We start from the raw sequence: 24,023 nt of genomic DNA on the forward strand, positions 1-24,023 counted from the left end.
ACAGACTATGAACCACCAGAAGCCCTCTGCTCAGCAGAATCAGCCATAACCCCTCTTCGATACTCCAGCGCGACCTGCTGCAACTCCGGCTTCCGCTCCGCATGCTCAGACTGCAGCGCGATATCCATCAGCTCCATCTCCTGATGCGCCTCATGGATATCAGACTTGCCAAAAAACAGACCCCAAATCTCATCCTGCGGCACGATCTCTCCTCCGCCTCCTTTGGTGTTCACCATCTTCCCCGCCGTGCGCGACAGCTGAATCGAGTTCGACGTGTCGAGGCTTGCTTCCGTTAATTGCTCACCGTCTTTTGTTCCAAGAAGCGCGAGCCGTCGCTTAGTCGTCAGATCGAGAACTGACTCTTCGACCGTGCCGGAGATCGCATACATCCACACCGTCGTCGGCCGCGTTTGCCCGATCCGGTGCACGCGAGAAATAGCTTGTAGCTCAAGAGCGGTGTTGAACAGCGGTTCGCAGATTATCACTTGCGTCGCATTGACGAGCGTGAGTCCCGATCTAATCATTATTGATCAGCACACGCACACAACAGCGCAAACAACAGACAAAACTTACGACTGGGACTTTGCGTGCAGCAAAAAACACATGTACTCCGGATTAGACTTGAACTTGTCCATATTATTCTCCACCGTCGCGTACCGGATCCCATGATTCGACAGCGCCGTCGCCACCAAATTCAAAAAATCCGTAAACTGAGAAAACAGCACGACCTGCACGTTCGGAGTAGTCTCGCGCAGCCAAATCATATGCCTCAAAATCATGTCGATCTTTGATCCATACGACTGCACCAGGTCAACGGCTTTGATCTGATTAAGCGCCTCCTCGCTCACGTCCGCGTAGATCGCCCTCGCTGCTGCCTTGGGCGAGCTGCTGGCGGGGTCGGGGTTGGCCGTCTGTTCTTCGTGGGCTTCGATCTCTGAGGGTTTGTACGAAATACTGTATACATCACGACTCTTCAAAACTTTCTTGCATATCGGGCACGTATGATGAGAGCGCCACCATCTATCAACAAGCGTTAGTAAAAGAGCGTTAATGAAAATCTCACAGAGACAAAACTCACTCAAGCATGCACTCGCGACAGTATTGATGCCCACAGACTGTCAAAGAGCCAATCTCGAACGGCGACTGACAAATCACACAGGTGCGTTCACTCTCGGGCACAGATCCTGTATTTCCCAGCATCGAATTCCTCAAATGCTCTAGATATCGCAGTCTCGCGTATCCTCCGTCGATCTTATCCACCAGCTTCGTCTCTTGCACAGACGCAGTCTTACTGAATTTCTCTGGCTCTTTGGGTTCAAAAACCGCCACGCCGTCCGAGATCTGCTGCAGCTGCTTGTAATACTCAATCCGCGCATTGTAAACCGATTTGAAAAACAGCAGCTCTTTGTCCAGGTTATCCAGTGCTTTTTTCTGACCGTTCATGATATCCCTCAGCTTTGTTAGCTCTTTATCCGCTAGACTGTGCTCTATCTCCAACCTATGCCGCCTCTCGCCCGACGCATCCTCTGCATCGTACGCCAGCTGAGTCACATGCCGCCGCATGTCTTCAACCAAATGCTTCAGCGACCGTAGCTCTGGAGGTGGCTTCACGGCCTTGCGCTCATCAGTCAAGCGCTTATCCAGATCAGTACGCTGATCTAGCGCGTCTTCTCGGGAAACATCGTAATGGACAAGACTATTCCGAACTCCCTCCACAGCTTCGTGTCTATCAGCAAGCGTCTGTCGAATAGCTTCTTGGTACGAGAACCCTTCCTCCTGAGCGTCCAGTGACTCGCCGTACTCTTCGCCATCAGGTTCTGAGTCTTTATCAACCAGATTCTGACTCAGTAGCGAAACGACTTTTTCGCGCCATTCGTCCAGCACGTCGGATTGTGCATTCAAAATACCGCAGAGAGCACGGGCGGCATCTGCCACAGGACGGATCTCAATGGGGGAGTTTGACGGATCGATTTTTCGGATGTCGGGTATCTCCACCATCTTCTTCTTCTTTGCCATCTTAGTCAGAGAATCCATGAGTTTCTGCGCTTTTTGTTGAGACTCGAGTAGAAGCTGTTTGATTATGATCAGTATCTTGGTACTTGGAATAAGAGTGGAGAGCATTTACCTCTTGTCGAGCTGTTTGCGCTAGCGCATAATACTCATCTTCCAGTTGTTTATTTTCCTGTACAGACACTGTTAACAAAGACCTAGATGTTAAAAATAGAAAAGATACAAACCATTTGGAAATATATACTACCAATGAAAAACAAACATCGATGCTCGAGTTCCAAAAACGTGCGCACTCGTAACCGCGCAGAGAGCACGCGACTTTTCAGCTTTTCCTCCTCTTCTCTTTCCAAACGCTCCTCCCGCTTCTGCTCATCTTCGTAATAGTCATCGGAATTCACCTTCTTGGATTGCGGTGCTGGCGAAAGTGAGCCAGTCTCCGACTTTTGATCATCTCCACTCTTTCGAACCTTTTCAGATTCTTCTGCCAGTGACTTTCGACATTGCGCAAGAACCTTGCGCACGCCGTCGCAGGCCTCGATCAAAAGCTCCAGAGCCTCGTCTCGCTTCTCGGCCTGCTCTAACAGCTGCCCCCGTTGAATTTTCGAGGTCCACAGCAACCGCTCATCCGTCTGCACCGCAGAGTGCGCATTCTCGTACATTGCTTCCAAAACGTCTTTAACCGTGCGCAAAGGCCCACCGCCCAACGCGCGCCGATTGCCGACGCCAATCTGCGCATGGCAGCAGGTCTGCCGCAGTCTAACTAGCCATTTACTCATCTTGGGCAATTCCTCTGCAGGATCCCAGTCATCTCTTGCGGGTCCTCCTTCGGGATTAAATCCACAGTCGTCCAAAAACTGCTGGAATAGATGGCGATAGTTGTTCTCCTCGACGGTGGTGAATGGGATTTTTAGCACTATCCGTCGTTGCGGAGGAAGTGCGATGCTGTCTTTCACCATGTCCTTGGTATGTCGAACACTTATCCTGTGAAAAAAATCGCAAAACTCGGGTACATCTCGGCACAGCCTCTGCCAGACCTTCGAGCTGCTGCCTTGCGTGAAGGGGATATACCGTAAAAACAGGAGCAAGCCCGCAAGATCAGAAAGCTCGGTTCGGACGGGTGTGCCAGAGACACCCCAAGCGTGAAAGCGCGGGATAGTTCTGGCGACCTGAGCCGCGTTTCCGACGCCGCTCTCAACAAGCTGTACCTCATCCAGCAGCACCCGCCAGAACTGGATCTGAACGAGCGGACTGACTATGCGCTCGTATTTTCGTTCGTTGCGCATGCTGCGGCTGGGGGGCTTGAGGGCGTGGTGCAGGTCCTTGGCTATTATCCTGTAGGTTGTGAGGACGACGTCGAATTCTGCCATTGACTCGGCCGTGACGTGGCCAGCGGCTTGCGTGGCTCCCTTGTAGACATACAGCGACAGACCTGGACAGTGTCTGTTGAACTCCTCTTTCCACTGCTCATGAATACTATCTGGAGTGATGATCAGAGTGGTTTTGGCCTTGAGCACATAGTCCCCTGAATATGGATCCAGAACGAGCTGACCAGTGTCAGACAACGGCCGTCTGTTTAAGAGAATCAGAGCAATTGTCTCCAAAGACTTCCCAAGACCCATTTCTTCGGCAATCAGTCCCTTTGCGCCACCCTCGACCAACTGCCGGTACGATTCCTGCCTCAGCTGAGCCTCAGATTTGCACACTAACCCAAGCTCGGGCGCGACCCAGATATTTCTGCCCCGCTCGTAGACTTGTGACCAGCCCCAAGGAGGGAAAGGTATGTCAGCCGGACTAGCGTCGACCAGCGCGTTTTTCTCTTTCGAGACCGCCTTTCCTTCCTGTAGAAGACACCATTGGATCGTTTGCTGCTGATAGTCCAACATCTGGGTATGCAGGGAAGGGTGCTGTAAGAGTTTGGCAGGCTCTGGGAACTTGTGGCCACAGATTGCTTGGTAAAACTGAATTGGGCGTACTCGAGGACCTGGTACCGTCAGAGTATCTCCCTTTTGATATGCTTTCCGAAGCTCATTATCCGGCAGCAGCAAATCGATCCGTTCGCGGGGGATTGAGGGGAACGCCCTCCGCAGAATTCGCCCAAATAAAGGCTGCACTGTCAGATCAGCAGCTCTCACGTTCGGATACGAGGAGTTTGAAAGTGCGATGCCAAAGTCCAGGAAATACTCGTACGAGGAATCCTTTATCTTTCTGATACAGAACGTGGCATCCGGGACCGCGAGCGGACTTCCGTCGTAGCACACCTTTTGTGAATTCCGAGCCAGGGTGAACAGTTCGACGTCGCTGAGTAGCTGCTCTTCGAAGAGTACTTTGAACGTACATAGCAAAGGTGACTTTGTGATTAGACCAAACACATCGATCTGCTTGCTTGACTCGTCGAGCTTCAGCTTGCACGGCACGCGATATACCGCGTCACGGCTGTCAAGAGAGTCCCATATGTCTCTTAGGGAATCCTCGAATCTGGTCTTGGCGGATTTCGACTCATCGCCGGAGAAGAACATCAGGTATATAGCATCGCGGTAGAGGATGCACTGGTTCACATACGCCTCGATTCCGGAGCACTGTACAGGTGCTTTTGAGGCTCCCGTGCTTTCAACTACCACCTCGTCAGTCTTTTCGCTGCCGTTCAATCTTCGCCGCTTCGTAGAGCTCCCGGCGGATTTGTAGTCATCTGGAAATGCATGCTGATGGACTACTCTGGCGAGCACATCGCTATCGAAGAAGACAATGTGGCTGGAGTCGACATTGATCGAGTCGACGGTGTCCATGGTGCTCATAACTTCACAGACCGAGCACACTGCAGCTGCATCTGACTCGAACCTGCCCACACAACCACGACCGGTGTCTCTAAGCGGTTATGATGAAGATGCCTAAAGCAGGATGATCTGTGAAACTCCCGTGTCACCCCCAGAATCACGTGATCATCCCCAACTGATGCCCGGGCCGAGCTCTGGGACGGGAGCAGGAGCCTCGCAAGCTTTTGTTGGACGTGATTCTCGCAGAAGGAATTGTTTGTTGAAGGACAATCAACAGAAAACAAACTGAATTCAATAATGATTACGGTGAATCTTCGTGCAAAGTCGCCAAAGGCAAAGATCGCGCGTCTGCCGCCGACGCTCGACACCGACGCGTCGGCCACCGTCGAGTCTCTCGTCGGTTCTATCAGCGCGGCGACCAAGTTGGGGCCCGAGAGAATACGGCTGACGTTGATTGATAACACGAGACTGTTGCCGGGAACGCTGCTGGAGAAGTATGACTTGCAGGACAACTCAATCATCTACGTCAAGGATCTCGGTAAGTCTGAGCATGCATCACCTTCTTCACCAGAGACATAGCTGACGCAAGTGTGCGCTCCAGGATATCAAGTCAAGTGGGCGACCGTGTTCTACATCGAATACGCCGGTCCGCTCGTGATCCATCCGCTGCTATACCACTTCCAGTCGCTGTTTTACCACCAGGAGTTTGCGCACTCGACCATCCAGACGACCGTTCTCAACCTCGTGCTTCTGCACTACCTCAAGCGCGAGCTCGAGACCATGTTTGTCCATCGCTTCTCGAACGCCACGATGCCGGTCTTGTACATCTTCCGTAACTCGTTCCACTACTGGGTCCTCTCGGGTGTCTTGCTCGGATACTTTGTCTACGCGCCCAACGCGTGCGCGGATCTACCCCCGTGGGCGTACTACGCCCTCGTCGGCTCCTGGGTCTTCGCCGAGATCTCCAACTTCATCACCCATCTCATCCTCTCATCCCTGCGCCCCAAGGGCACCACGCAGCGCAAGATCCCCTACGGCTACGGCTTCAGCATGGTCTCGTGTCCCAACTACTTCTTTGAGAGTCTCGGCTGGCTCGCCGTCGTCTTCTTGACCCGTAACTGGGCCGCCGCTGTTTTCTGGACGGTCTCGACGGTGACGATGTTCAAGTGGGCGCTCAAGAAGCACAGCAAGTACAAGCGCGAGTTTGCGGGCAAGTACCCGAAGAACAGAAAGGCAATGTTCCCGTACATTGCCTAAGTGCTGTATAGAACGAAAGCGAATGTTGACTCCCTACACCAGCAAGAATGTGTCCTATACAGGCCGTTTTGCTGATGCCTGCTTGTTTTGCAATCTGTTTAGTATACAAAGAGACCGATATAGAAAAGTTTACAAGATCAATAAATACACAATGACTCGCAACACCTACAACCGTCGTATCTAGTAAAGAACACCATTTGTAATAACAATCATCCTAGTTACTAATACAAAGCATATGGGGTTAGGGCATTGTAGATTTTCCAACCTCGAAATCGAATACCAACCAGAACGGCTGGCAAATGATCCAGGATCCAGGCGGAAGCAGAGATATTTCGTATAACTGCGCCTGTTTCGTGTTATAGTTGCTGGAATTGTGATTTTGCTTGCGGTGACAGACAGTTGGTGGTCCTGTTGTTGGAAGCTCGAGAATAAACAGACCGGTTTACTGAGCTCGAGATCTTTGACGCATTCTTTGATCTCTTTTGCATTCTGAATTGCTGAGTAGCGGCGAGAAAACGGAGGAGGTTTAGTATTATACAATGGCGGCGACTACAACAGTATGTTGATCTTGTCTTTCTATTTTCGACGCCGGGGAAATGAGACAGAGCTGACACGAATAATCTAGGAGTTCAGCAATATGCTGGATATAATCAACAGAGGTACCAATCTCGCTAATGCTCTACAGCTGGACTTTACTAACTAAAATGGCAGGCTCGGAGACGTTTATCCGGAAATACTATATGGCACTCGACAGCAACCGCGATGCCATCGTCGACCTGTTCGAGCCCACAGCGCCGATTGTGTTCAACGGCAACCCGATGGTCGGCGGCTCCTCGCTCACAGAACTATACAAAAAGATGCCAGTCACCACTCACGATGTCACCGGACACAACTGCATCCCGCTCGCGGGCGGTGTGAACGGCTTGCCGTCCGTGGTGCTGACGGTGGAAGGGAAAGTACGGCTGGGGACAGATCGATCGAGAGGCTTGCATGGGTTTTCGGAGACGCTGGTGCTGAGACCGCAGGCTGATGGTCGGTTCCTGGTGGGCTCGACGGGGTATAGATATGTATATAAGTCTGATGACACATTCGATCCTTGAGGGTCTGCGCAAAAAAGTGGATGGAGGGGTGTACATTATCATTCGAATATTATTCACGAGCATGTTTGGTTCATCAGTTTTTAAGAGCATTAAAGTCTAGCGATGCTAATCATTTATTAATTTCGCACAAGATCCTGTAACTTCATTTCATACATTCTCAATCATGCTTCGCCCCAGCTTTAAACGCCACAACCTCACACTCCAGCGAGTCGACATCCAGCAAAACAATCTCCTTCGTGACCGAGAACTGAGGTACCGCAATGATCCTCACAGACTGGCCGTCTGCGCCTGTCAAGATCGAGGTTGCGAACTTGGGTTGGTTCCCGGCGAAGTAGACGTGGGGGCATTCGTCGAGGATGAAGGGGTCTTTGTCTTGGAATGGGTAGCTCCCTACGGTAGACAGTTAGACGCAGCATACATAATGTTGTAGAGGGGACTTACAAAGAGTGTCTGGAGCCGTCGGGGCGCAGTGTTGCCATAACAGCGTGGACTCCATCATTTTCAGCCGATCGTCTCCTTCCACATATTTGAAAACATCACTTATATTCTGACCACCAGTACCGAGCATCCTAAGCAAAATGTCAGCTATATAGTGCCTATACGACAGAAAAATGTAAATGAAGCCTTACCTGACACCGTCCATGTCCCACCAGCATGGATTCGTCACGGTCCTAAACGACGACCCAAGAAAAGACCGCGTATTAGGCAGCAAAGCAGGATGAATAGGCTGCTGCGGCATAGAAAGGTTAGTAGGATCGTGGTCGCCGGGCATCAAGTCTACCGACAGCGACATGCTGATTTCCGCCAGCACGCTATCAAGAGTCTCGATCGGCTTGGCTTTGTAGGCTGAGGAATCGTAGCCGTATTTTTTCTGTTTGGGGGGGAGTGTTTCGTCTTGGTCGTCGGTCTCGAGAGCTGATGGGTCCGCGAATGAGTTGCCGGCGAAGATTGCGTGCACTATTTCTGATCCGTGTGCCAGTTTCTAGACAGCGTGTGTTAGACCAATGTTCTCTCTCAGGAGCATCACAAAAAGACAAAAATGATAAACATACCGCGTCGCTTCCAAGCTCGCCCATCAGATACTCAATTAGCATCGTGCTCTCGTACTCCTCATGCACACTCCCACTAATTTCCATCCCCGACACAAGCGCGATATACCGTCGTTTATGCCCTTCCGTCGAAATCTGATGCGGAATCTGCGGCGCCAGCCCCGGCAGCACTATATCTCTGACCTCAAACTCGCCGGTACTCGTCTCGAGACCCAAGACCGCGATAACGCAGCCGGTCACGATAAGCTGCTCTTTGATCACCGAGCCCGCGAGCAAGAGTCTGCCGCTGTCGTCTTCCAGCGTGATTTCGTCGTGCTCGGGGTCTCGGATCTTGTCTTTTGAGATCGGAGCGACGGTCCAGAATTCTTTGGTGATTTCTTCGAGAATGTTGGGCTTTTGCGGCATCTCCATGTAGACCGTGCCGACTACCCAGGAAAGCTCGCCTTGCTTGACGTCGAGTACTCGGTCTACCTGCTTTGCTTTTTGACCCCAGAGCTATATGACCAGTCAGTATCAACAATCTGTGTGAATCAGTGGTGATAGAAGCAAATGCTTACTGATATCCCATCCCAGGCGTCTGACGCGACCTTCTCGACCCGTTTCTTGAGCTTCGACAAGCGCACAAAGTACAGATTCGCAAACTGCTGCTCGTACTTGACCGTCTTTCGATCAATACGTAGCTCTTTGTCGTATTTATCAATCAACGAGCATGAATCGCACTGTCTTTCGTATGTCGCGTATTGTTCGTCGTCTCTAGTTCAGGTATACAGGATCAGCGGCGGTTCACAGTGCGCATGCGCATGACGCAGGAGTGAGTATAAGAAAGAGTACGTACTGAGGATACGACAAAAGTGAGACCGCATTAGCAGTCGAAGTAGATGCCACGGGGGCCATTGAACTCATGCAGCTGTGTTTTGTTCTGAGAGAATCAGTGCGGTGATGGGAGTAGATGGAGGAGCGTAGATTGAAAAGACGCGAAGACGCGCGCGTGTTCTACTTAGTCTGATAAACACGCCCAGATTAAGCTTTCTTCCATAGTTTGTATGTGCTTACTTATTCTGGGGCTACATTAAAAGATATAGTTAACCGCCAGTACTCTGCTCGCAGTCAAGACGGGCAGGCTCTTTAAAGCAAATTATCGTGTATAAAGATAGAATAATGAATAGAATCACATATAAAGGAAAGAAAAGAAATCAGGCTGATAGTATGGTACAGAAAGCGGGTGCAGAGTTCTGTGAAGAGTTGCCTACGTTGACCAGTCTCCGCTGCGATCTCAACTGTCCCGTCGAGCTATGATTCCGTGTGACTATAAAAGACAGTTCTGAATACAAAAACAATCACAAATACAAATACAATTCAATAGAATATAAACAAAGAACTGCTTTTGGACTTTTACGTCGATAAAAGCGAGTCCTCAGGAAAATTGGGAGTTTGATCGCCAAAGTCCCAACGGCTGATGTGTCCATAAACTCATCAAATCATCACACTCATCCACCTTTCTCTCTTCACCAACCTACAACAGAAACAACCCACAATGAGAAGCACTCCAATCGACCGCGCGATCTCCGCCCACTCCGGCACGCTGCTTCTCTCATTCACCGGCATCGTCGTCGCCGCGTTCTCGTACATGACGCTGTTCGGGGATAGTCTGCCAAAGTATGCCAGAGGGATCGAGCCTGTTCTGCCCGAGAGCAATGACGAGCAGGAGGGAGAGCAGGAGGTTGACGACGAGGGAAGCGAGCATCGAAAGAAGTTGAAGAAGAAAAGGAAAGCGCACAAGAAGAAGGAGGAGGCAGAGGCGTCTGGTTCCAGATCTACGACCGCTCTTTGATGATGATGACTATTCCCTCTTATTTGATCTACTTTATTGTGCACGAGAGGGATGGGCCATCTACTTATACTCAAGCATATCGATCGACCTGCTCGCTTGCTTTCTTACTCTGCAGTCAGAGTAATGCGCGATGCACTATGAGTTCACTTGGAGAAAGGTCCATGCCACTACAAACTGGCGCCACGTCGATGGACAAGAGCTATATCTCCATGTACATCCCTCCCTACACTACTTAGCAAATTCTAATCATCTATCAAACTCCACATACATTCACTGCATCATCTCATACAACTATCAAACTAATCTACAAAGCCATTCCCATCAGCATTCTCAGTCATGAATTTCCTCAATGACCTGCCGTGCAAGAATCGCTTCCATCCTAGCAATCTCCTCATCGTACTCCTTCTGCACATCAGACGCCTTCACAAGAACTCTAGTCATCCCATCCACTCCCCGTCTTTTACTCCCCCGCGCCCGTTTCGACACCTGCGTACCCTCCGCGTCTGCGCTATCGCGCGAAACAACCTTGTGCGCAAGAAACCATGCCTCGGGACTGCCTTTTGTTTCCGGAATGCACATCAACGTATTGATCAGCACCAGATAGCACGAGTTAGCTTCCAAATCCGTACTCGAAAACAACTCGCCCTCGCTAGCTGTGAACCCACTCCGCAGCCGCTGAATGTACTCATACATCGCCGCCGCCGCGTCCTGGTATTCCCCGTGCTCGATACACCATGAAAACAGAATCTTGTAGTAATTAGGCCTGTGGTCTCCTCCGCTGTTACCGTTGCTGCCGATCGCTAGATCGACAGACATACGCGCTTTCGATTCGAGAATCGACTTGACTTGTGTGTGGAGCTCGAGAAAGGGGAAACTGCATAGTCGTGCTGAATGCCCTGACTCGCATAGTTCTGTGATGAACCCGGCGAGCAACATATGTTGTCTATAAGAGTTAGCAATATGCTCGAAAAAAAGAATGAAGCATGCATACGCACAATTTCTTGTTGGATACAGCGGCAACCGCCATATACGCATCATCAAACAACCCCCCCTTAACAGCGCTCTCAAACACAGCCTGATGCAACCCATCGTCATCCCCTGCACTTTCATCCCTCATCTCAATCGCCAGCTTGCCAAACTCGCACGCACTCGCAAGCGCTCCCGCCGCATCAAGCATCGCCGCAATATGCACCGCTAGCGCTGATACCCCGCGGCCCGCGTAGATGGCGAAATGTTCGCTGCCGGCGGGGTAGAAATCCCGAAACGCGAGCGCGGTCTCGTCCGTCATCGTCACCGACGCCATCTCGGTCACGCACTGGCAAAACCACTCCGTCGCCAACTCGTCTTCGCGCGCCCGCAGGTGGACTAAACCTTTGGCGAAGCAGCCTAGACCGTCAAGCTCGAAATACGGCAGCATCTCTTTGGCAGCTTGTAGGTGTCCCGAGCTAATAGCAGCGCCTGCGGCTGCAATAGCAGCAGACTGCGAACTCGAAATTGAGAAAAACTCTTCCGTGTAAGAAACAACCTGGCCTAAACCCCAACCAATCGGCGCCAGTGATCCAGACGACGAAGCGAGGTAGCTCGCGACTGTGCTTCCCAGCGTGAGCGAGAACCGCGAAAAGAGCAGCTCAAGAAGAGACTCGCTGTTTCCGGACGACGACTTTGACTTTTCGAGGTCTAGTTGGTTAACGCCAGCAGCAAGCTGTGTATCTTCGTCGTCGGCAAGCAGCAGTCGCTGCCCGCTCACATCGCTCTTATCCAAAAGACATTCACAGACGGTCTTTAGAAAATGCAGACTGCGCAGTAGTGCCATGAACTTGGCAAACAGGTCTTCGTATGCAATTCCACAGTCCTGAATCTCTCCCGAGCTGTATACGGAAAGAAACAGTAGCGCGTCAACAACCAGTCTGTAGGTTGTCGATACGGACTGATAGGTCGACGCAACTGCCAGAGATACACCGACAGGAGAAAGATAGTACCGAGTGTTCAACGCCGGTCGGCCGAAAACCGAGTCGGGACTGTGCATAAACTTCAGATCTTCGTAGCATGTATCGAACGACGACTGCAGCTTGTCGATATCAGACAGTCGTTTCTGAAGCAAGTCCAGCGCGGAATCAGACACCTGGTCCTGCAAGCAAGCTTCGTAGATCGCAAACGCAGAGTCTCCGGGAGAATAGTGAGTGGGTTGAAGCGCATGCTCCAGCAGAGCGGATACAAACTCGCCAAGCACAGGTCCCGGCAAAAGCCGAGAAAAGGATGCAAAGGAACCAAGAAGCTCGACGTCATCGTGATCCTGCACAGGTGTCCTTGTGCGCCTTCCCTCATGCCCACTAAATGCGATTACACTCCGCGTACCAGCTAACTGCACATGCTCCAGCCCTATACAATACCGGACAAACACGATCGACGTGGCCTTCACCAGGACGATCGAGTTGGTCGAGCCGTGGTAGGAGAGCGAAAGTGCCTCGTCTCCAAGTCTCGAGAGTTCGATACACAGCCGATCAAAGCGCGCCCACTGCTGCTTCAGGTCCCGAGCATAAGATCCGTAATCAGCTTGTGAGGGCTGTGCGGGCACTGAGGCTTCGACGGCTTTGACCACTCGCTGTTTGAGTGTCAGGGTAGTCGAGTCCAAATCTTCGGCCCGCGAGAGATTAACAGAGTAATGCTTCTCGTATACCGGCAGCACGGTCTCCAAGACCGAAGGGGAATACAAGCCAGGCCGGAAGATTCGTCGCAGATACCGGTCACTGATGTCTTCGGTCGGCAGGTCAATCTCATCGCTGACATTGCTTGGGCCCGAGTTGGGAGCAACTGCGCGCCACATAAGGCCCTTCTTGCTCGCCGCGCCGCTGATTGTAGGAATGTTGAACAGCATGTGTATGCGCGACGACTTGTTGCTCTTCCAGACAACCCACAGATCTAGAGTGCTTGGCTCTTGAGACTCGACGGATTTTGAAGATAATTTGGCCTTGGAACTCGTGGTCAGGATAAATGAGGGGATCATCCAGATTGCGTTTTCATCAGGCGCGATAGGGACGATGGGAGACTCGAGAACATCTATCAAAGACGTCTGAGTAGAGCTTGTGTCGAGTCGCCAGAGACGGAATTGACCCTCGCCCAGTGGGGAGTAAGAGATCACATACACAGTTCCGTCTTTGGCGGTTGTAGTCGAGAGTAATGTCGCAGGCTCAGTAGCAAAGAGCTGTTTCGGGGTCGCTGCATTGCCGCCGTTGCTGTTGTTGGCAGTAGTCAGAGATGAAGAGTTGGCAATGTCGTAGACGGAGAGAGAGGTGAGCGTTTCGAGAGACCATAGTTTGATCATGCCACTGATTGATGCTGTAATGAGAAGGGTTGGTGTGCAGACCATAGAGACAATCATGTTTGTAGACATATTTGGGTGTCCTCGGACGCGATCGTTGGAGCCCCAGAGAAACATCCCTCTTAATGACGCCAAGTAACTACCGTCGCTAAAAACACGCTCGGTATAATCTAAAAAAATCAGTAAGATAAATCTGAAAAGACAGAACAAGAGAGACTTACCATCGGCCAAAGTGTGTGATCGATCTAGCCGCATAAGTCCTCCGTCCATGAGCGAGAATATAAGCGATCCGCTGCCGACCGGCCCTTTATCCATATACAAAGGGGGTCGAAGATTAAAGTGTGCAGACTCTAAGACATGACACCATTCACTAGAAGGTCTGCGTTCCCAGTCCTGCAAGAACGAGCGACTGGAGAGGTGGAAAGAATACAGCATCAGACTGTCAGTCAAGACATCGACAACGAGCGCATCTTCACCCTCGCCGCTACTGGGATCGTCCGAAAGCACGACGCAAGACTGCCGAATCGGACCTGGAAAATGTATCCGGATCCGGTGGGCTTCTACCTGTGACGACAGCGCGCTCGAGAACACGGGGTCGACGGGGACGAGATCGAGGACGGTGCCGGACTCGAGCACGCGCCAGAGGATCGAGCGCGGGACAGGATCGGTGCCGGCCACGCTGGCGCGGTGGAAGACGCCAGACTGCGAGGCCACGCACTTGTGCGTGTAAGCTTCCTCTGCGTCGGCGCCGTCCTGGACGCCGGTAGGAGGGAAGTGACGCCGATTGCGCGCGACGGGATCGCGGGCGAACGAGGCCGACGCGGAGGAGGACGACGGGGCGATCAAGTCCGTGGTCGGCATTTTGAGATTGAGCGGGTCCACACAAAGAGACGCCTCTTTGAGGGTGCGCTCTGGGTGCCGCATTGTGAGTTGTGGTGATGATTGAAGGCGGTGAAGGCGGTGATGTTGTTGATCTCGTCGCTGATTGAAAACAGAAAACTTCTTGCGCGAAGGAGCAGCCACTGTGGCGGTGCGCGCGGCTCAGGTTTATTTACTGTCGAGCTCTCATCCATTGAATATATTTGAACAGGAGTGTATTTGTTATAGAAGAGTAAGAAGAAGAAGAAGAAGAAGAAGAAGAAGAAAGAGAAAATGCAGTGAAGCGATGCCATCCTACCCTTCTCTGCGGATCCACTGCCCCTGCGCCGAGCCGGCCGACGAAGCAGACGCCTTCGAGCAGCCCGCCGACGACGCGACAAAGCTCTCGACAGACCTCTCCTCGAGCGCAGGCAACGCGCTGACGCTGCCGCCGACGCTGACGAGCCCGCTCGCGCTGCATTTGCTCGACTCGCTTTACTTTTGTCATTTCTGCAAGGCGCTGCGGTGTGAGCGCTGCGTGGTCGAGGAGATCGTGCAGGCGTTTTGTCCGACGTGTTTGCATATCTATCCTGACACGCGCAAGACCGCCAACGTCTAGTGAGTTTCTTCTGTTGTTGATAGATCTATGCGAGTATTTTGTATTGATTTATATAATAGCTGCACACGAAACTGTCTGCAATGCCCGCTGTGCTTCACTGCGCTCGTGATGTTTGCAAAGGCCGACGATGAGATCTATATGCAGTGCCCACATTGCGCCTGGGACTCGCGGTCTTCAGGGGAAGTTGTGTTTAGAAAGACTACATCGCTGTACACACAGCTACGGGCGCTGTCGTTGTCATCTAGCGCTAATGACGATGGTTCTGTTTTTACAGCAGACGACGGCGATGAAGAAGAAGAGGAAGAACCAGCGAAAACATCTGGATCAAAACCAATATCAGCAGCCGCCCAATTCGACGCACTAACGGCACTCTACAGAGACATCTACAGCACAGACTCGCCCTCCGCATCCATAAAATCCTCACCCCTTCTCCCCGGCCGCTCCGTCGCCCGCAGTCTCGAAACCACCAAATTCCTCAAATCATACTACAGATCCCAGTCCCCGACCCCGTCCTCGCCCTCGCCGCGCGTGAACCCAGACACGGTCTTGAACGCGCTCGGACGCGCTGGCAGCGTGTCCCGCGAGAAAGCAGCGGCCTCGGAGAGACGCATGCGCGAGCAACTTGTGCTTGAGCTCGATCAGGATGAGGAAGAGGCCGAGATCGCGCGGATGCAGGGGCTGAGCTCGCTGGCGCAGACGGTGTCGCTTGCGCAGCGGCGCGCGCAGCCGGTTGAATGCGCGGCGGTGAGCACACCGAGTAGGTTGAGGCCTTTACCGACCAAGCTGCGCACGCGGCGGTCGAAGCGGTGTCGCGCCTGTAGGCACATCCTCGTGCGGCCGGAGGTCACCTCCACGGTCAAAGGCGGCGGGGGAAGCAAGTCTGTGACAACCCCGACACTCTCGACTTCGTTCAGAATCAGTCTGCTTTCACGAAACTACATCCCCACGATCCGCGCCACCCACCTAGCGGGTGCAGGAGCAGCCGCAGGATCGTCGCCGTACAAATCCGGCTTCGTGCCGCATACTACGTATACGTTTGCACTGACGGTGTTTAACCCGCTAGTCGAGCCAATCAAGGCGACAATGGCGTCTCCTCCGCAGACGCCGCGGGGCCGCCACAGCGTGACGCTGCTGGCGCCAAGTTTTGACGTCGGCGGGAACGCGGACGAAGAGGACTGGGATCTACAGGCGATTCTGGACCTGCGCATGCGGTTCGCGGCGTACCGCACTGGCGGGGGTGGTATGGGACCTGGGTTGGTCAGCGGCGGGGGTGTGTTTGCGCGGGGGAGAAATTGGACTAGTGTTTTTGTCGAGGTCGTGCCGGCTGAGGCGGAGGGGGAGATTGAGATTCCACTGTTTGTGAGCGTGGAGTATGAGATTGATGCTGAAAAGGAAGAGGGTGAGGGGAGAGGGCAGAAGGAGAAGGAGAAGCAGGAGATGGCGTTCTGGTCTGTTTTAAAGCTTGGCATGTGCCGAGGGAGAGCGATTTAGAGAAGAGGTATAATGAGTGATGAGAGATCAATGAAATGCGACGCAATACAAATGCAAAGAACAGCAGAAACCTGAACTACAACGATAACAATCATACAAAAACAAGAACATCTACCGATACAACACCCTGTTATACTGATTACACTTTTCCCACGTATCTCCCTTTGACCAATGCCGAACCTGCTTATCGACATCCGTCAACGGCCACTTTGTGACTCTTCCCCGCACCTCTTCGCCGCCAGTCGCCCGGAAGAGGTAATACAGCATCATGTTTGAGTACAGCCACGACTGCGCGCTGAGATTGACGTGAATAACATCTCTATATATCTCATAGAACCCGCGCGCGAACTGCGCCCATTCTAGGACCTCGATCGAGTTTGCGTGCGCGACCGCGCGTGCGACGCGGTCGAGCTGGTAGACCGGGATGTCGATCGGGCCTTCGAAGCGGTGGTTGAGCGCGGAGCGGTAGAGGAACGGTGCGCTGTTGCTGAACAGGGAGCGGAAGTAGTTGATCATGATTTGCTGGCGGCTGCGGTAGAATTCGAGTTCGGACCAGAACAGCAGGCGTCCCTCGTCGGGGGGCTCGTTGGTGCTGCTCAGGCCCGTGAGTGCATGAGCCGCGGGGCCCCGCGCAAAGTTGAAGGTATCCCAGAGGATACTCTGGTAGATTATAAGATCGGGACCCTTGCCGTCCATACCGATGGTCAGGTTGAGATACTGCTTGTACATGTCTTCGAACCGGGCCTCGAACGGCACGTGGGAAATTTCGGATATATACCACCAGTCGGGTGTGGCGGAGAGCATACCGGGGATATGCCAGTGCGTGATGGTGAAGTTGAGAGAGGGAATGTGGCAGATGGCGAGGGTGTGCTTGCCAATGAGACCCTCGATACCTTGCACGCCGGCCTGCGTGCAGAAATGCATGAGCATGTAGCGGTCGACGGAGTCGGCGAGCATGAGCACGCGCTTGTTGCGCAGCCAGACGAGCTCTCTTGCGGTCCTGTTGCGTGCGGCAACATCAGCAATTGCGTCTTCGTCGTTCTCGTCAAAGTACACAAGCGGATTGTTTTGATTATACACATGCTTCTGGATTCGCACCATCCAGTCGGTGGGCGCCTGACGCATAAGCTCGGCATCGGGCGTTTTCGTCGGAGCAAAGTCAAAGTTCTGATGTGGAGGCTGCGGGTATGTTGCAATCGCGACCGGTGGACGGTCGGTGAAGGTGTCATAGAAGGGCACGTACACGGTCTCCTTCAGGGTCGCGGGGTCGGTGACGTTTTCGGGCAGCACTAGGTAGCCGGGCATGCGATAGGGATCCTCACATTCAGCGGGGATTACTATAGCGGTCGCGGATTCGAGATCGGGATCGGAGTCAAGTGTGGAGCCTTGATATGCGGACTTTGCGTTTTGCAGTGTTCTGGGATGATTGGCGGTTAGCAGGAGGAAAGAAGAGAGGGAGCGAAGACGGACTTTTTCAGAAGCGAGTATGGGACACCGGGGACAGCGTCGAGGTAGAGAAACAAGACTATAAAGAGAAAATTGATGACAACGCACAGTAGAAGAATGGCCGAGGTACGTGTGAAACGGGCCATGGCGGATATGTAGCAGAGCTGGAAGCCAAGGAGGCAACAGGACAGAGCAGGAAGAAAAGAAGAGAAGAAGAGAATGAAGGAAAAGAAGAGAGATGCAGCATGGCGAATTGGAGACCCGGCTAAGGTTTGGGCAAGAGCGTACGCTCGGATGTGGAGATCCAGAGTGCGCCAGCCTGCAGCAGCTGCAGCCGTGCAGAAACAGATCAGTAGTGGTGCGCAGTGAAGCCTCACCTTCCGTCCCCCGTCAGAAGGCTGGCTATCCACGCCGCACCTCACGAATCATCTCTTATCCACAAGATCCAGCTCCTCGCTCCTTCCGGCGAGTAGACTGACTTCTTACGACGAGAGGATAGAATAAGGCAGCCAGTAGAGTAACATATAAGGAAGCCTGGCTTACCCAGTCTTCCGGATAATCAACTCAACCTTACCTGCAACCTTCATCTACTATCTTCCTAATCACTTGCGCTTCCACTACAACATCCACTTCCATTTCTACCCTTAATCATCGCTTATCCCCTCACTATGTCATCCAACGACAACCCTTCGGCGCGCGACGACGCGACTTCGTCACAGACATCAGCAGCGGTTGTTGACAGACAGAACTCGCTACATTTCAAATACACTTCCCCTCATATAACCAGCAAGAATTACCAGACAGAATCAGCAACAGAACGAAGCGGAGAGCGGTGACGAACAGAAACAGGAAGAGGAACAGAACAAGAACAGCGACGGGGTAAAAAAAAAATAGAACCCCGTGCGCTCGCTTCGGTAAAATCAAAATTGAGATTTTCCACTTAATCTCAGGACTTAGCGGAAGTCTCTTCGGCCTGCTCATTTCCCTCTCTCGGAGTTTTTTGGCAGCTCGGTGTAGAGCTCGGGAGATATATATCACTATATCGCCGCTATACTCATCTTTCTATCTGCACATTGCCTGCTTATCATCTCTCTTCGTACTTCTTGATAGAGCTGCGGTAGAACTATGCATCTCGGTAGGGCGCGCGCGGCTTAGGGGAGGCTACGCACGGATGAGAACAGGGTAACTCGGGTGCAGCCGACGGCCTCGATCAGAAAGCTGCCCTATGGAAAACCGGACTCGTATTGCCGACTGCCTGACCTTCTCGACTCCATACACATCGCAGACGACAGTAATCAAAAAGTCCGATTGAGTCTGGCAAGCGCTTTGCAGATAAGTCGATGCACTTCCACGCTTGCCCGCGGAAGCGCGCTGCTCGTGGAGCACTTGGAGGCCTGTGTCGTGCTTGCAGCAAAAACTTAATGCCGCCGGATGTTTGTCGATTTGCATTTCATTGTGTTTCCGTCACTATTTTTAGTTCTATCTTTTCATAACCACAGGAGCAGTAGCAGCAGTAGCAAAGAAATATATATATACAAGATCGTGTTGTTGATCAGCAGGAGAGGTCAGAAGCCGATGAGAATGCTCCATTTCCCAGCAACCGATTGCTCGCCAAACCGCTTGACATAAAAGGCGCGCGACTGCTCTGCCGAGGCGGAGAGATTCACAAAAGTCCATACCACGACGGCGACCGTCGCCGGCGTCAGTCCGCACACGATGGCTAGTGAAAGATATACAATCACTTCGGCTCCGTAGTGCGGGCAGACTAGATATCGAAACAGCAGCGACGAAGCGGGCGGTGGAGAGTATTTTTTCAGACTGGCTAGTACGGCATGAGCTTTGTACTGCGAAAGTCCTGCTGTCGCGTACAGGCCCAGACTGATTGCAAAGCCAAGTGTGCCGAACGACTTGCTGCTGCTTCTGCTGCTTGGTAGTAAAGCATCCTCGAGAGCATCGCACCATAGAGCGCAAGAGGCTGCAAAGTAGAATAGGTGGCCGACGATATAGTGTCCAAGTCGTATGCGTGCAACCTGGCTCATTTTTTCGACGTAAAGGCACTCATACCATCGACGAAGGGATTGCAGCATAAACATAAAGAGTGCCGCCTGCGCACTCTCGTACGACACATGTACGCTCTCTCCGTAGGTCGATAGACTGGAAATCAAATGTTTCATCAAATCCAGAAGTTTGTCCAGGAGCACATATCCGGTGGGTGCGCTGTACGGGAGAAGGGACTCTGCAGATGAGAGGTAGTTGTCGATGGAAAGTAATAACCACACGGGAGCAGACCACACTCCTGAGCGTGCTAGATGGAGCAGAGTGATAGCAAGCAGAGAGACAAGCGTGCCGGAGATGTAGAAGTGATAAAACCATGCTTTCGGCACAGTCGCGTTAAGAGGCCAGAGAAGAAGCGAGGATAAAGTCGACGATGGGGTTGATGGTGTTGCTTTAGGATCTGAATCTGAAGAGAGCACTTTTCCGTACTGCAGCAGATATCGCATGCCGGGGACAAATTTACAAAGCAGAACTGCAGATGTACATGCGTAGAGCACAATCTGAACAAGTACCGCGAAGAAATGCATTGCTTTTGAATCTCGCTGTTGGTTCTGATGTCTTGATCTGCGCTTTCTCGATCGAGGGATGCGAGGTATATTTTCTTAGCCACAGCCTTGCTGTTAAGAAAACACAGTAATCCACACTAACAATATCCAGACATATCATCAATCGACCCACTGAACCACCGTCGAGCACTCCATCTGCTCATTCAAAAAGGTGTATGTGTGTTCACCAGATCATCTGTCTAGCAACCGGATCGTGTTGTGAGTCTTAGGGTTTCTGCTCGATTATGTAATTTTAGAAGTCACGTGCGCGGAGTGCTGGTGTAGTTGAGACGTAGTTGAGCATGCATGCCTTTGATGCGGCATTATATCAGTTAAATCACTATCTTTACCATAGAGACATCTTATTCTTTTGTATGTTTCAAAGACTCAACTGGTTGACTAAAAGAGCCGCCCAACGCACACGGCCCAGCTCATATCACCTTAGATCTTCGGTAGAGAGCTGCTCCTCCCGCCTACTGTCAATACCAAGACAGCAGTCTATTTCGCTTGCTGAATGAAGGCACAAATTAACAACAACAGAAAACTAACGAAACACAGCGGCATTAACCAGCCATTCGAACTGCAGCTGACGCAAGCAGCCGAAGCCCTGCACGGCGGCTTAGCTTTCGCCGGCCTCCGCCGCACTGCTGCTGTTCTGCTTCTGCTTCTGTTCTGCTTCTGCTTCTGCACAGAGAAGCATCACGCACAGATGACGTGTCTCATCCTGCGTCATCTGCACCGCCGGCTCTTCACACATCTGCTTTTTCCCAGTCAATTGCGAGACTATCATGGCAGATATCTCTACTGCTGCTGCTGCTGTGCGGTATTCTCCCGGTGTCCGAGAGGGTCCAGCTCCAGGAAGGTTTGCGCTAGAAGGGCGCTGCTGGTCTTTAAAGTTTCGAGATTGTTCGTTTGATCTCCGGTGCGGAAAGAACCGATCCCAAATCTCGAGGCCTTCCCAAACACCCTGAACAGCCCTCCACTGTCTCGGCCTGCATCCTGCTCCTCCTCTGCAGCTGCTTCTTGCTCAACCGTCAATCATGCGCAGTCTGGTGCACTGCGGTGATGTGCCGACTACCGCAGCAATGGAATCGGCGCAGTGGCGCAGGGCCAGTGTTAGCGTACAGCAACAGACGCAGTGTCGCCGCGCAAGGCTTCTGGAAGCTTTCCCCTTTCGGGTTTAAGCTCATCTCGCCCAAAACCCTTCTTCTCTCTGTCCTTCCCCCATCTCCTCTTCTACCGGCTCTCGTCCTCTTCCTCTTCTTCCTCCCTTTTTTAATCGCGTCGCTCTTCTTTTTTCTTTGATTTCTTTTTCTTCTCCTTCTCTCTTTTCAGCTCCTTACTCACCGGGTGCTCTGCGCACGAGCGACCTTCTCCACCTCCAGTTCTCCCCCTCCACCTTCTCCTTATCGCCCACATGGATATGTAAGTCTTCTTTCTCCTCTCATCGTTATCGATTGCCCGCCCGGAAGCTCCGCAGCATTTCGCTTTCTCTTTCACTTTCCCCGGTCCCCGCCTCTCTCGACCATCAATTGCGTCTCTGCCCGTCCTGGTCCACCTACCCTGTCGTTCGTGCCACTTCTCCGACTACCACCACCACCAACCACCACTTTTACGACCGCCAACACCAATCAACCGCAATCGCGCCCACCGCTCTGCTCATTTTTTCTTTATCGATTATCCCCCGACATCCCGCGCGATTTCTGTCCTCACAATGCAGGAAGCTGTGGCGCACGGGACCCGTGGCTTGAATCAGACCCGATACCGGACTTCACCGTCGTCGGGCATCGCCGCCGCACAATTCCTCCTCACCACACGTGCTAACTAATTTCCTTCCCTCTCAGAACTTTTATCACAATCCACGATCTTACCCGTGACTGCCGCGTACTCTTTGCGTCCGACTCGCTCGGACTCGTGCTGGGCTACGAATCCGAGGATGTGAGGCGGCGGTCGGTGTTTGACTTTGTCCATCCGGACGAGCTGCTCGAGTGCAGACGCAGCCACCGCAAGATCGTCTTCACCGACAAAGCTGCTGCCGTCGTCTATCTCCGGCTGCTTCACAGCAACGGCTCCTGGGTGAGCTGCGAGTGCGTCCTCACCGTCGTTTCTGACGTGCTCTTTGCAGCCACATCCGTCTACCAGTGGACGGTCAAAAGCGAAGGTACCTGATTTGCTCTTCATTCCTCCATGCTTCCCCCTCCATGCTTCCCACGATTATTTTTAGCTAACTGTTATCAGACCGCGCACGCCTAGCTCCGCTCATTCACCGGGCGTTTGCGAACTCATCAGCATCTGCAACTGCCAGTCGCGCCCGGATGCTAACCCAACTAGCCCCCAAATTCGATCAACCGTTTGTCGAGCGCGAGCGTCGCGCGGCTCTGATCCTCAACCGTGCGTCGCTCTCGCTGCCGGTGATGTACGCAACACACTCGATCGAGTCCTTACTCGGCATCGCGGCCGACGATCTCAAGGGCTGGAACTTCTGGGACTGCGTGAATGCCGAGAGTCAGGTGTCGGCGCAGATGGCGGTCGAGCGCGCGAAGGAGAACGATTCGATCGCATACATGCGCTTTCTGTGGTGCGATCCACGGTCGCATGCGCAGCCGTCGACGGTCTGGGACTCACGGTTGTGTACGAATATGCGGAGTCCGATTTCGAACGAGAGAGTCGAGGTCGAGGCTGTGGTCTCGTGCTCGTCTGACGGCCTTGTTGTCGTGCTTCGCCGCGCGACACCGGTCACTACACCTGAGCAGGCCATGCTTGTCGGCTCTTCGTCGTCGTCGTCGTCTTCTACCACTTCATCGACAAATCCCTCTCTATACGGGGACGACGGCGGTGGCCAGCTACTGAGCGGTGTGTTTAAAAGCCCGTGGGGAGTCCATGTGCACCTGCCGCCGCCGGTGCCCACAACCCCACTAATTCCTACTGAGCCGCTCGGGGACAACTCCCAACTCAGTTCACTGCTGAAAGAAAACAGCAGCAGCATGCCAAGCGAGAATATGACAGGAGGATGGGACGAAGACGACGATAAAATCATGGAGAGCATACAGGATCTGGCCGTCATTGCATGGGGGATACGGCCAGCGCAAACACAGCACGCAGATACACAGCCTACACGGCTGCCATGAATACTGCACGACATCTACAGCAGCAGCACCACCACCACCACCCGACACCTAAACGAGCTCACGGCACCGCCGGAAGCAGCAGTGGCTCCTCCGCATACGGCCGATAAGAAAGTGATATCTAAAATCAGAAGCGAGGCCGCGATGAGGATGAGGCCTCAGACGAGACGCTAACAAACCTAAAATGTATTTTTATTTCTATTTCCATTTACTCCTTCTTTCTGATACATTTGTTTGAATACAGATAATCTATAGAGTACTTCAAAGAAATGTCCTGAATGAAAGCAGATTGGACTTTTTTCTCCTTTTTTTTTTCTTTTCACTCTCTTTTTCTTCTCAGCGCATGCACGTCGCTGAACTGAGCTCAGTCTCTGACGCGATGACCAGCCGCTCGCAGAACCCCGAGATTTTTTTTTCCATTTCCATTTTCAGCTGCGATGCCCAGAAGATGAACCCGCAGACCACTTCAATGACCTGAGACGAAATCGGTCCATAAGTGTAGCTCTGGCTGGTTGAATGAAAAACGCGTGCCGCTGTTGTATTCTGA

The 24,023-nt window shown here is 52.5% G+C and overlaps 10 protein-coding genes across 10 annotated transcripts; 5 read left to right on the forward strand and 5 right to left on the reverse strand.

Annotated features, from left to right (window-relative positions):
- Positions 1-5: 5 nt before the first annotated feature.
- Positions 6-4,526, reverse strand: BZA70DRAFT_265984 (SNF2 family N-terminal domain-containing protein; the record flags this gene model as incomplete). Its single annotated transcript, XM_064910996.1, has 5 exons — positions 6-516; positions 574-1,020; positions 1,079-2,070; positions 2,126-2,182; positions 2,238-4,526. The coding sequence occupies 5 exons, from the start codon at positions 4,524-4,526 to the stop codon at positions 6-8; spliced, it is 4,296 nt and encodes a 1,431-aa protein (XP_064769584.1).
- A 341-nt stretch (positions 4,527-4,867) lies between these two features.
- Positions 4,868-6,206, forward strand: BZA70DRAFT_274533 (3-oxo-5-alpha-steroid 4-dehydrogenase-domain-containing protein). Its single transcript, XM_064911993.1, has 2 exons — positions 4,868-5,319; positions 5,383-6,206. Exons 1-2 carry the CDS (start codon positions 5,079-5,081, stop codon positions 6,036-6,038), a joined length of 897 nt encoding a protein of 298 aa, XP_064769585.1. The 5' UTR covers positions 4,868-5,078; the 3' UTR covers positions 6,039-6,206.
- A 2-nt stretch (positions 6,207-6,208) lies between these two features.
- BZA70DRAFT_274534 (uncharacterized protein) lies at positions 6,209-7,270 on the forward strand. Its single transcript, XM_064911994.1, has 3 exons — positions 6,209-6,595; positions 6,664-6,697; positions 6,750-7,270. The coding sequence occupies exons 1-3, from the start codon at positions 6,578-6,580 to the stop codon at positions 7,136-7,138; spliced, it is 441 nt and encodes a 146-aa protein (XP_064769586.1). The 5' UTR covers positions 6,209-6,577; the 3' UTR covers positions 7,139-7,270.
- BZA70DRAFT_107251 (DNA polymerase alpha/epsilon subunit B-domain-containing protein) lies at positions 7,217-9,205 on the reverse strand. The gene is made up of 6 exons (XM_064909375.1): positions 9,023-9,205; positions 8,745-8,938; positions 8,191-8,682; positions 7,768-8,120; positions 7,580-7,707; positions 7,217-7,528 (listed from the first exon to the last, which is right to left on the reverse strand). The coding sequence occupies exons 1-6, from the start codon at positions 9,048-9,050 to the stop codon at positions 7,296-7,298; spliced, it is 1,428 nt and encodes a 475-aa protein (XP_064769587.1). The 5' UTR covers positions 9,051-9,205; the 3' UTR covers positions 7,217-7,295.
- A 516-nt stretch (positions 9,206-9,721) lies between these two features.
- On the forward strand, positions 9,722-10,159 carry BZA70DRAFT_288032 (uncharacterized protein; the record flags this gene model as incomplete). Its single annotated transcript, XM_064914001.1, has 2 exons — positions 9,722-9,992; positions 10,134-10,159. The coding sequence occupies 2 exons, from the start codon at positions 9,722-9,724 to the stop codon at positions 10,157-10,159; spliced, it is 297 nt and encodes a 98-aa protein (XP_064769588.1).
- Positions 10,160-10,183: 24 nt separating this feature from the next.
- BZA70DRAFT_107179 (nucleoporin Nup120/160-domain-containing protein) lies at positions 10,184-14,313 on the reverse strand. Its single transcript, XM_064909374.1, has 3 exons — positions 13,559-14,313; positions 11,014-13,507; positions 10,184-10,961 (listed from the first exon to the last, which is right to left on the reverse strand). The coding sequence occupies exons 1-3, from the start codon at positions 14,259-14,261 to the stop codon at positions 10,349-10,351; spliced, it is 3,810 nt and encodes a 1,269-aa protein (XP_064769589.1). The 5' UTR covers positions 14,262-14,313; the 3' UTR covers positions 10,184-10,348.
- A 189-nt stretch (positions 14,314-14,502) lies between these two features.
- Positions 14,503-16,305, forward strand: BZA70DRAFT_265989 (dynactin subunit 4; the record flags this gene model as incomplete). The annotated part of the gene is made up of 2 exons (XM_064910997.1): positions 14,503-14,813; positions 14,874-16,305. 2 exons carry the CDS (start codon positions 14,503-14,505, stop codon positions 16,303-16,305), a joined length of 1,743 nt encoding a protein of 580 aa, XP_064769590.1.
- Positions 16,306-16,360: 55 nt separating this feature from the next.
- BZA70DRAFT_107274 (uncharacterized protein) lies at positions 16,361-18,203 on the reverse strand. The gene is made up of 2 exons (XM_064909377.1): positions 17,776-18,203; positions 16,361-17,722 (listed from the first exon to the last, which is right to left on the reverse strand). Exons 1-2 carry the CDS (start codon positions 17,895-17,897, stop codon positions 16,417-16,419), a joined length of 1,428 nt encoding a protein of 475 aa, XP_064769591.1. The 5' UTR covers positions 17,898-18,203; the 3' UTR covers positions 16,361-16,416.
- An 821-nt stretch (positions 18,204-19,024) lies between these two features.
- On the reverse strand, positions 19,025-20,618 carry BZA70DRAFT_107272 (uncharacterized protein). Its single transcript, XM_064909376.1, has one exon. It carries the CDS (start codon positions 20,331-20,333, stop codon positions 19,317-19,319), a length of 1,017 nt encoding a protein of 338 aa, XP_064769592.1. The 5' UTR covers positions 20,334-20,618; the 3' UTR covers positions 19,025-19,316.
- A 900-nt stretch (positions 20,619-21,518) lies between these two features.
- On the forward strand, positions 21,519-23,736 carry BZA70DRAFT_107335 (uncharacterized protein). The gene is made up of 3 exons (XM_064909378.1): positions 21,519-21,776; positions 22,196-22,512; positions 22,590-23,736. Exons 1-3 carry the CDS (start codon positions 21,769-21,771, stop codon positions 23,477-23,479), a joined length of 1,215 nt encoding a protein of 404 aa, XP_064769593.1. The 5' UTR covers positions 21,519-21,768; the 3' UTR covers positions 23,480-23,736.
- The last annotated feature ends 287 nt before the right edge of the window (positions 23,737-24,023 follow it).

This window comes from Myxozyma melibiosi (assembly GCF_037950935.1).
Source record: "Myxozyma melibiosi strain Phaff 52-87 chromosome Unknown BZA70scaffold_2, whole genome shotgun sequence".
Lineage (NCBI taxonomy): Eukaryota > Fungi > Ascomycota > Lipomycetes > Lipomycetales > Lipomycetaceae > Myxozyma > Myxozyma melibiosi.